The sequence below is a fragment of the Eriocheir sinensis genome, chromosome 17 (assembly GCF_024679095.1).
Source record: "Eriocheir sinensis breed Jianghai 21 chromosome 17, ASM2467909v1, whole genome shotgun sequence".
Classification (NCBI taxonomy): Eukaryota; Metazoa; Arthropoda; class Malacostraca; order Decapoda; family Varunidae; genus Eriocheir; species Eriocheir sinensis.
In genome coordinates this window covers 12,602,128-12,613,746 of record NC_066525.1, presented here as the reverse complement: position 1 = coordinate 12,613,746, position 11,619 = coordinate 12,602,128, and the positions used below count along the sequence as shown (strand labels likewise).

Here is an 11,619-nt window from a genome sequence, read left to right as displayed (position 1 = left end):
CTTAACAATAATCTTGCAGTTATATCGGTTAAAAAATTTTTAAAAGCAAAAACTAGGAAAAGTACTCAAATAGAATAGCACATGAATAAGTTAATCTGATGCTAATACAAAAAGTTTCACAAAATCCAGAAAACAAAACAGACAGAAGTTGGATTATAATATCCTCATCTTTGTATGTATATCAACCCTAACTTGGAATGATTAAAGTCTAACCTGATTTTGACTGAGTAATGTCTTTGTCCCAGTTCTTTAAAACATTTCCAGTCAGGCTGTTGGTTTCCTCCTTTGTGGTCTCCACTTCAACAGATTCTCCCACAGGGGATTGCTTCCTCTCCTCCAAATCATCAAAACTCATATTCTCAAACTCCTCCTCCAATTCCTTCTGGTCATAGTCTGAGGAGCACACAGAGGAGGAGGTTGAGGGCTTGCGGTGCCGACCATCTCCTTGGCTGTTTCGGTGCTGTCGCTTCTTTTTGCGTGACGATCCAGGGGTTCCACCACTCATAAATGCCTTCTCATCTTTAATAGTAAGAAATATAGGAAATTTAGTTGAGGGTTGCTATTATATTAAGATCTTTCAAAGCTATGACTTTTGACAGACTTTGTGATGCAGGTAGACTTTATTGTGGACTAACCTTATGACTGGAATAATTAATGAATCAGGTCACACTAACCCTTTAAATGAAATGTGCCTTCCATTTCTTCATCAGATTCTTGTAAGATAAAAGGATTTTCATCCAAGTTGTGCTGAAGGTCCTTTGTGTCAGGAGGAACATCATGTGGAGTCATGATGCGGTATGACATGCAGTCATTAACACTTCTATAATATTCACTCAGCTCTTGAAGCCTTTCTTGACTCACAGAAGAAAGAAGTGTCCTTAAAAAAGGGCAAATCAGAATTTTCCTTTACATTTCAGTAATTATATACTTTCTCTATGGAAGTGAAATAATGTGTGGCATGTGTAAGAGGTCAAGGTGAAAATTAATATGCTGATGAGATTCTGTGAAATTCACAGCATAGATAGGAGTGTATGGAATGAGGATAGTGGTGTTGGAGAAGTGCAAAAAGACAGAGATTATTATTATTATCAAACACATCACAATAGGTTGAGCTATTAGGGGACAAATATAGAGTTACAAGTCTATATAATACTGATACACAGAGAATTAATGATAAAAGTAATAAAGTAAAATATATGTAATTGAAATATATATGTTTTGAAAATCTGAGGGGCTCTAGCAACAAAAAAATATTGTTTGAGAAAATAAATTGACATTCTTTGATTAAAAAAATCACATATAAAAGAGCAATATTGATTGAGGGTTAATTAGTAATGATAACAAAACCGCTACAGTAAAAAGAAATTAACATTCAACATTCACATGGTAATTAGGTTTATATGTGCACGTCAAAATATTTGTAATGAAGTTTTATGAATGTAATGCATTTACATTAAAAATACAGTTTAAGTTCCTTGGTTTATAAACTCTTTTGATACATCACACATACCAACCACTTATTCTGTGAAGGATTTACAACTTACCCATTTTCTAGCACAGCAACTAAGTTCTGGCATAAAAACTGCATTATTGTAGTCTTCAGTCCCACTGCATTGTATCCAGCTGCAAATTCTAACAGTTCAGCAGCATTTTTTAATGTAAGAAGACCAGCGATAGCTTTTTCACACAGTTCCCGCAGCCGTGTTATCAGGAACTGGTCAGCCACCACCAAAACATTGCACAGAAACTCAGTATCATGGCACTGCCAGAGCTTTGAAGCATCATCCTCATAGAGGTAATCAAGGATTACAGTCAGAATACTTGTGGGAAGGGGCATGCTTATGGATTCTGATGCAACTGCCTGAAAAAAAAAAATATATATATATACATAATTACAAAAAACAGGATCCACACATAACAAGGATACAAATAATGATGCCAGTCAGCCTACTCTTGGTAACTCCTGGGAGCCAGTTACTCACTTCCTGTCTTCCCTGTCCATATACCTTTCTAACATCCATTTGAAATTTCCAATCAAATTTAAACTTATCACATGACTTAAGTTTGTTCCATTCATCCACTTCTCTATTGCAGACCAGATTTTGCCTTTCTCCTTCTTTAACCTGAATTGATCTAACTTATAACTGATACTGCAGGCCCTAACACACACACACACACACACATATATATATATATATATATATATATATATATATATATATATATATATATATATATATATATATATATATAAAATATATATATATATATATATATATATATATATATATATATATATATATATATATATATATATATATATATATATATATATATATATATATATATATATATATATATATATATATATATATATATATATATATATATATATATATATATATATATATATATATATATATATATATATATATATATATATATATATATATATATATATATATATATATATTTAAGGAGATGTGTTTAACTAATGCGATATGTTCGATTTAACACGAGTTTCATCGATGATGTCACCGCGCGGAGACGCCGTCTCAGTCTGAAGCTAGCCGGCACACACTGAATTTTGACCTCTACTGTGGCACCCAAGCGTCCTTCCACCTCCTCACAGGAGGTGGAAGGACGGGATGAGGAGCGAGGAGGGGGAACGGGGTGAAGATTCGGCAGATGACGACGACGACCAATGACGCATCAATGAAGTGATGGTGAGTGTGAGGACATATTTTTGTTGTGTCAGTGACTTACAAATGTAATGCAGCAATTCTTTCTTTAGAAAACTTTAACTTAAAGGAGTTATCTTTGTCACCAATAGCATGGGTAGTCAAAGGAAGAGGAAGGAGGCAAGTGAGGCGGAGTGGCGGAGGTGAAGGGAGCGCGGGGTAAATGTAAGAAGTATGACAGAGAGAGAACGAAGATGATGCCGGTGTTTCTGAGCGAGGTGGGACGTGAGGTGAATGGGAGGACTGGAAGGAAGTGGATGGTGCTGCCGCTGGGGCTGAATGGAGAGACGAATGGACAAGTGAATGAGGCAGTGAAAGAGTTCCTGAGAGCATGTGGCATGCAAGATGTACGGAATGATACCTTGCCCCGAGTAGAACATAGACTTTCCGCATGTTATTGTTTTCTTTCACAGGAGCTGCTGATACAAAGGCCTGGCTGGGGAGAAATTCCAAGCCACCTGTGACATCAAGATCAAGATCGAGGAGGGATGGTGGCCGACGCAGGAGAAGAATAAATTTAAGTAAATTGAGAACGTGTGTTTTTGTTGTTTCAGTGACCTACTAATGTATTAATAATGTTTTCTTTTTAGGTTAGAGTAACAAAATCCCCAAAATAGGCAGACTTTCCCAGTGTCCAGGAATGTAACCCCCATTACAATTGTTTCCTATGGGGAAATTATGTCTAAATAACGCGACATCTCCAGGAACGTAACCCTTGCGTTTATCGAGAGGTGACTGTATTTATGTATGTATATATATATATATATATATATATATATATATATATATATATATATATATATATATATATATATATATATATATATATATATATACAGTTGTCCCTCGCCATATCGTGGTTCACTTTTCGTGGTCTCACTGTATTGCGGATTTTTAAATTGTATATATCTAATTTTGTATCGGATTTTTTGCTATATTGCGGGATTTTGCAGTATATAGATATTTCTATATATCCAGTATTTTAATTATTTTTGGGGAAAACTAAGCATTTTTTAGCCTAAAAAAATTGAAAACAATATAAAAAAACAAAATTATTAATTAGAACATATTAAAAGAATATTAAATCGAAATAAAATACGTAGCGTACAGCAGATGAATAGACAAAGACTCGCATGTATGGAAAACGCAGCTACGGCGACTTCCACTTGAGCTAGTTTGCCCATGTGAGATCTTACACGGCACATGATTGGGTGATGGATGGGAGACGACCAACCAGAGCACTGTGTTCTGTATCCTGGGCGCTGATTGGCTCAGCGACCGTAGCATCAGTCTCCTCCATCTCCTGCATATAGCACACATTTAGCATCTCGCCTTGTCCATTTCACATCGACATCTGATCGCTGCGTGTAGGGGCTGCGCCTGCAAGCAGGCGAGTCCCATGCGAAAGGATTCAGGACTGTGCAAGCACAAGGAAGCCACGTCTCGTGATTGGTGAGGCGTTGCCCTGCCCGTCCCCTTACACTGGTAAATATAAACAAATTATGAGTGTGGGGAGGGTTTAAAAAGCCTTAAAATATACAGTGCTCGCCATAAACATTGTCGCACCCTTCTCCCACGCTGCGCCAGGTAATATAAACATGTACTGCATCCAGAGAAATTTATTGAACTAAACTAATACTTTGTTGGCTTTCCTTGACGTCTCCTGCACTCTTCCAAACGGGCCGGAAGGCTGTCTGCAAGCACCATGAGATGCTGGGGAGCGAGTGTGTTCCAAAGGTGGTGAAGCGCAGCTTGGAGTTTGGCCACGGTTGAACAGTCGTGGCTGCGTAACTCACGTTTTATTATCGCCCACAAATTTTCAATTGGGTTCAAATCCGGGGGATTAGCAGGCCAGTCTTCGAAGAACGGCACACAGCAGTCCCTGAGCCACTGCTTCACTGACTTAGCAGTATGGCATGGTGCACTGTCCTGCATGAAGGTGGAGGCCTGACACATCTCGAAAGACCCCGGTAGATGATCACACAGAAGCTCGAGGTAGTTCCCCTGATTCATTGTGGTGTTCTTGGGTAACACCACGAGGCTCCCCACCCCGTGGTAGGAAAAGCATCCCCACACCATCAATGAATCAGGGAATCTGACGGCAGGAGCGGTGTAGCGGGGGTCGAGCGGGTCGCTGCCAGGGCGCTGGTACACGCGACCTTGACTGCTGGCTGTCACTGTGAATCTTGATTCGTCGCTCCACAGCACGCCACGCCACTGCTCGATGGTCCAGTCTTTCATCCTGTCACAAAATGCAAGCCTCTTCTCTTGCTGGGCTACAGTAACCACAGGCTTGGGCCGCGCTGCGTAGCTCAGGTACTGGAGGTCGTCGTGGATGCGGCGCGATAATGTCCTCACAGACACATTACTCAGCAATCCCAAGTTGTCTTCCCTGATTTTTCTGGCCGATACTCGTGGATTGCGTTCGACTTCACGGTGTACAATTCTCAGGGTTCGCAGGGAAGTTTTGCGGGTATTTCCTGGTGGTTTCTTCTTGGCGGGTATTTTGTTGCCGCCGAGTTCACCCATACGCTTCACGTATCTTTGAACCTGGCGGACACTGACGCCCATCTGGTCAGAGATAGCCCGTGTGGAGTGTCCAGCCTTGTGGAGAGCTGAGATGGCTGCGATGTCATCCCGTGACAAGATCTGGTAGTGCACCATTGTCCAGGAAAACAGCTAAACAGCAGAGTAACTGCAAGCCAGTCTGGGGGGGTGGTGCGGGAAGCCAGCAAAAAAGCGGACCCCAGTCAGAGTGATTGACAGGTGCTTGTCACTTCTTCCCGCCGTTGCAAGCTGCCCAACACCCAGGCTGAGATGCCAGATGTGTAATAATTCAAATTAAAGCACCCGATGCCCGCCAAGGAAAGCGCGCGCGTTTTGATCTTTCAAACGGACACCGTGGTCTCTGGCGACAATGTTTATGACGAGCACTGTATATAAATAATAAAATAAATATAAGGTTGTTACTTCGCGGATTTTCGCATATCGCGGGGGGTTCTGGAATCTAACCCCCGCGATAGATGAGGGACCACTGTAGGCATATATATATATATATATATATATATATATATATATATATATATATATATATATATATATATATATATATATATATATATATATATATATATATTAGTTGTGCTTGTGTAACTTGTTTTGTTATGACACTCTTCACATACCTCATTCCATCTAGAGCCAAACATGATGCTGAAATACTCTAATCTTGCTGCCAAAATGCATTTGTGGGCTCTTATGGCATCTCCATTCTTGCTGGTCACCGTGACATCCCACAGCTCTGGCAGGTTTTTTCGGCAATAAGAAAAATTTTCCCTACACCTGCAATGATGGACAGGTAATAATGTGAATGCAAGATATTTTCATTTGCTAAAAAAAAAAAAAAAAAAAAAAAATGCAAGTTTCATATATTTTCACAAACAAACATTATTTTCAGGAGAATTCTGAATGATTAACTTACTCCATAAGATCAAAATACATTTCTTCTTCAGTTCTTTCCATTCTCTTATAATTCATGAGAGCCTGTTCAAGTGTTTGTACTTCCAGTTTTCTTGCCAAAGAAAGAACAGCTTGCAAGAGGTTTGAGGGTCCCGCCAAATTTTTCCCTTTTCTTTTCCTTGACTTCTCTGATACCTTTGTATCTTCAACTTCTAAATTGGTTGAGAGAGCTGACTGTTGATGCAAATTTCTGTATATCTCCCACTCATTTAAGTCAGAGATATTGCCATTTACATTATCTATATTTCTTTCAGCATGACTGATGCCATTTCTGAATGATATATGCTTGCAGGATCCAGTATACATGAAGCTTAGAACTTCTTGAAAAGCTTCGGGTTGAACATCAGACAGCACCAAGCATTTCACTTCTGATTCATTTTGAGTGTTCCAGGCATTCTGATTATGTACATGGTTTGGATTATTTGTATCATGAAGCAGGATACGGTGAAAGTACTGGCTGTGTGTGGCAAGAATATATGAGTGGGCAGGAAATCTTTGCTTTCCACATATTACCACCACATCATGGATAGTGTCAGTTTCATATGTGTTTTCCCAAAAGGATTTGAAATTTTCATTGAAAGTACTGGGGCTTACTTGTGGAAAATTTGACAGAAAACTGACAGGATCATTCTGTAGGGCAGCAAAGTTCAAGCCTTTAGGGTCACACATGATGGATAAGGTGCGATGCAGAGCAGGAATCCGTGTGAGTCGTAAAGTGATGCAAGAAGTGGTGTAGTATGTATCTGCTGAATGCCCTGAGGTCCACAGAGATTTACGCAGTGGTGGTTTCTCATTGCCTTTCTGTGTTCGAGAAGGTGAAATCACACCAGAAAAAGCCTCACCACTATTTGTCACAATCCCAAGACAATGGGAGCTCATACAAAAATCAACAACACATATTTCTCGGCTGATATTAAATGTGCACCGAGAGAGATGAGAGGACTGCTCAGTCCAAAGGTAAAGATGATGAGCTCCTCTTCCTACTAGAACTGCAATTTTCAAATCATCCCCTCCATGCTGTATCAGCCCTTTAGCACCAACTTTAGAATCAAGGTGACCACCAACACAAGCCACTTTGACAACTCCCAGCATCTTGGATGCTACTTTGCGGATCTGGTATTGGTGTAGAACATATATAGCACCATGTGACGTTGACAGTACTGTGGCACCATCACTTACTCCTACACAAGTAAGATTCCCATCTTCCTTTAAAACAATACTGGTAACATTTCTTGGAGTTACAACAGTGGATTCATTAGTATTCCTGAAATGCCCAAGCTGGCCTGCATTGAGACCAAATGTGTACAATGCACGAGGTGTCCAAATAACCGAGTGATATTTCGCTGCCTCAGTGCCAGTGATGACTGTGTCCTTGTGATCCTTGTGCCATGTCAACAACTTTGGAGTGTAGACATACTCAGGGGGAGGACTTAAACCAAGTTGATGATAGAGGTTACTTCCACAGCTGAACACCTGTGATGAAGAACAAATATTTTGAATAAAATAATGTGTGATTCTTCAATGGAACTTACTATCTGCATTAGATTTAGTGACATAGATCCTTGTAGGCTTGTACTTTTGCAATATCATTATGAACCTGTTTCAAATAGTTGGAAAGTATTAAGGTGTTTTAGAATCATAAGAAGTATAAGAATATCTATGCGGAACAGAATGTGAAAGGAAAAGAAGTATATTCTGTGATAGGGACAATAAATGTGTCAGTAACAAAAGTGATCAATTCTGACCTAAATTATGGCATATAATTTTAGTCCCTTTATTATATAATGAATATTATATTTTGGATATGAGCACCATAAGGTGCTAGCTATCATGTGTTTGAAGATACCCTAAATTTAACCTAACATAACCTGATACAGTTACTACAGGTCTTGACTCAGAAAATTCATATATGCTCCCTTACTAAGGAGACTCTCTATACAACAAAGTGATGCCATTCTTTGTTGATTCATACCATAAGGTGCTGGCTATCATGTGTCTGAACATACCCTAAACTTAACCTAACAAAACCAAAACAAACACTGTAGGTCTTGACTCAGAAAATTCATATATGCTTCCTTACTAATGTGACTTTCTATACAACAAAGAGAGGTCATCCTATGTCGATTTACACCATAAGGTGCTGGTTAACATATGTTTGAAGATACCCTAAACTTAACCTAACAAAACCCAAACACTATAGGTCTTGACTCAGAAAATTCATACATGCTTCCTTACTAATGAGACTTTCTATATAACAAAGTGAGGTGATACTTTGTTGATTTATACCATAAGGTGCTGGCTATCATGTGTTTGAAGATACCCTAAACCTAACCTAACATAACCCGATATAGTTACCGTACTATAGGTCTTGACTCAGAAAATTCATATATGGTTCCTTACTAATGAGACTTTCTTTACAACAAAGTGAGGTCACTTTGATGATTTATACCATAAGGTGCTGGCTATCATGTGTTTGAAGATACCTTAAACTTAACCTGACAAAACTGAAACAAACACTATAGGTCTTGACTCAGAAAATTCATATATGCTTCCTCACTAATGCGACTTTCTATACAACAAAGTGAGGTCATTCTTTGTTGATTTATACCATAAGGTTCTGGCTATCATGTGTTTGAAGATACCCTAAACTTAAACAAATATATGCCTAACTCCATTCTGAATCTGAAACTGAATGCTCATTCTTCCATTGATTCATACACAACATTCTATCCCAATGGAAGTTCACAATTGAAATAGTTATAAATATATTCAACATAATGCATTAACCATACTCACCTGTCCTGCATCTGTCAAGAAGAGTGAGTGGTGTGTTCCACTGGCAATTTTAATTACATTGATGTGAGTGAAGGCCTTAATGGGACGAGGAGTAATGACTGGAGCATTGGTGTCCAAGCCCAGACGGCCTCCCTGACCATGGCCACAAGTGTACACCCGGCCACCAGTAGTCAAAAACAAGGTATGGAACTTGTTTAGCACCACGTCAGAAATTTTGTGGCCCTCACGGTGAAAGATGTCTAAGCATTCTGGAGTTCCTCGAGCTTGCTGACTAGTCTGCAGATGAAGCAATGTATGATTACCGTTGCAAAGAATTCAGCCCCCTGGAATGCCTGGTTCTACTAATAACATGGAAATGGTTGACCAATTTAGTTACTTCTGTAAATAGTAAAATCAAAATGACTTACTAAACATTATCTCCTTAACCACCATTCAGGATTCATCTAACCACTATAGTACCATTCAATTTTCAACATGACCATATCCCCTAAGTATATGTATTTATTTACAGGAGGAAACAGCTCAAGGGAAAAAACAGAGGAAACAAAAAGTCCACTCAGAATGCTCTTCTAAAAGCAAATAGAAAAGAGCAGCCAAAATGGAGATCAATTCCAGATGAAGAGATGCCTTGATACTTTTTGATGGGCAAACCCCTTACTTGGCACACTAAGCAGTGTAATAATATAATAAAATCTTGCTGTATGTGGTACATATACAGTAGGCATCAATAACTTGACCTGTTTCTACATTATTCCTAATACCTTATTGTTCTTGATCTACAGTTAAATTTCTCCTTTGATAGTTTTTGCCTTAGGGTCAACATATCTATCTGAATCTATGGCCTTTATCAAATAAATAAAGATAATGGAGTTTTCTGAATGTTCTGTAAACTAATAAATTCAAGCCAGTGGAAGATTGGATTCACTGCAATTCTGTCTAAATGGCCAAATTAAGCAACATCAGTTTACTAATTTGGTTCAAGCCAAAGACTCTTCCTCAATACTCATGTCTTATTAACCAAGAAAGAAAAAGAAATGTATAAAATAACAGAACAAAAATACTCATTATGTCAACTCACCTGCCCAAGATTAAAATTTGTGTTGTTTCCCCAAAGGTACACTTGAGTTGGTCTAGAGGAAGTGAAGGACATGGAACGGGCCCGGTCAAAGTTGATGTGATCCAAGGGGGTGAGGGCATCATTATCAAGGGTGGAAGTGCTGCTGCCAGCCTGCATAAAACAGCAATTTACAAGGATCTATGAATGTGATGACAACCAATGTTAATTATGGCTTTATTATAGCAGCAACAACTTGTCCTCAGATAACCCACGCTTCATCATTCCCTACTTTTCTCATCCCAGGAAGGTCCATGCTCAATCTTTCACATGTTTTCATGTCAGTAAAAATATATTAAGTAGTTTTCTCTCCTTTAGCAGGAAATCAATTTAACAACTTTCTTTGGAACCTATCTTGTATTGAAGCAACATCCTACTGTATTAAATTTGCAAAAAATGCAAAGAGATTGTGTAAAATAAATGAATGCCTTCCTATAATGTATGATATATTAATGGTCTTAGAATATACTGTATTGGTTTACAATATGAAAATCCTCCCTTTCTACTTAATATTCAAGACACTTTAATGAGCAATGGTTACTGGTAATAATGATAATTGCTGATACATATAGAACATTTAAAAATAAAGACTTACCTGAATAAGGGTGCAGGCAGTACCAAGGTGGCCATAGAAAAGGGCACGATGTAAAGGGGTATACCCGCTCTCCCAGTCCCGCTGATTTAAGGGTGAGCCATGTGACATGAGCCACTTCACAACCTGGAAATTGTGCTACTGCTTATTTGAGAATTGCAACATGCAATAAACATATCAGTAACCATTACACCTATATGTGCACCAAATGGTCAGCCTAATATTGCCCAGTAGTAATGCAATAAGTAAATCTATTTAAGGTACAACTGTTACTATTAAGAATGCTGCCATCGAAAAAAAAACGGGTAAAGCAGTGGCAAAAGGTCAACCTTCTCATAATACACCAACAATGAAAATGGGAATACTGCCCTTACTGTCCTTGGGAAAGTTTACAACACTTTCTTCAGATTTCCACTCAGACAATGTTTATCTATATTGTTGGGACATGAACACGGGATTCCGATATGACTTTCGAAATTTCCTTTTCTAGCTGCATGAAAGGTGCATACACATTTCCAGAGGTGGGCGTGGTACTGAAAAATCAGTAGTGCAGTACTTTTTCCGGAGTAGTGCGGTCCCATTTTTTCTTTCCCAGTGTGGTACGCGGTGTGTGGTACCGCAGTAGCGATAGTCATTTTTTTTTTTGGTCAATACTGCAACTTTCCGAGGGAGGAGGGAGGGGACAGGGAAGGGGGAAGAGGAGAGATCAGCGTCATGTGAGAGAGGAGGAAGTGGGGGGTGGGAAGGAAGGAAGGAAGGGTGGTGCGACCTTGAATAACAGTTGCAGTAGCCAGGGAGGAAAGGTAGGGAGGATATGGGGGAATGAAGGGGAAGGGGAGGAGGGTAGGAAGGGGAAGAGT

At 39.1% G+C, this 11,619-nt stretch overlaps 1 protein-coding gene across 2 annotated transcripts in view; it reads right to left on the bottom strand.

Moving 5' to 3' along the window:
• LOC126999953 (inhibitor of Bruton tyrosine kinase-like) overlaps positions 1-11,619 on the bottom strand; it is a 36,190-nt gene that overhangs the window by 6,827 nt on the left and 17,744 nt on the right. The window contains exons 5-12 of one of the 2 annotated variants that reach the window (XM_050863141.1): positions 10,763-10,885; positions 10,132-10,281; positions 9,054-9,329; positions 6,220-7,730; positions 5,924-6,080; positions 1,545-1,861; positions 675-877; positions 214-519 (exon numbers count right to left, since the gene is read on the bottom strand). In XM_050863141.1, coding sequence (XP_050719098.1) covers positions 214-519; positions 675-877; positions 1,545-1,861; positions 5,924-6,080; positions 6,220-7,730; positions 9,054-9,329; positions 10,132-10,281; positions 10,763-10,885 — 3,043 coding nt within the window. The remainder of the gene's footprint in view (positions 1-213; positions 520-674; positions 878-1,544; positions 1,862-5,923; positions 6,081-6,219; positions 7,731-9,053; positions 9,330-10,131; positions 10,282-10,762; positions 10,886-11,619) is intronic. The other variant, XM_050863142.1, reaches the window with a different exon arrangement.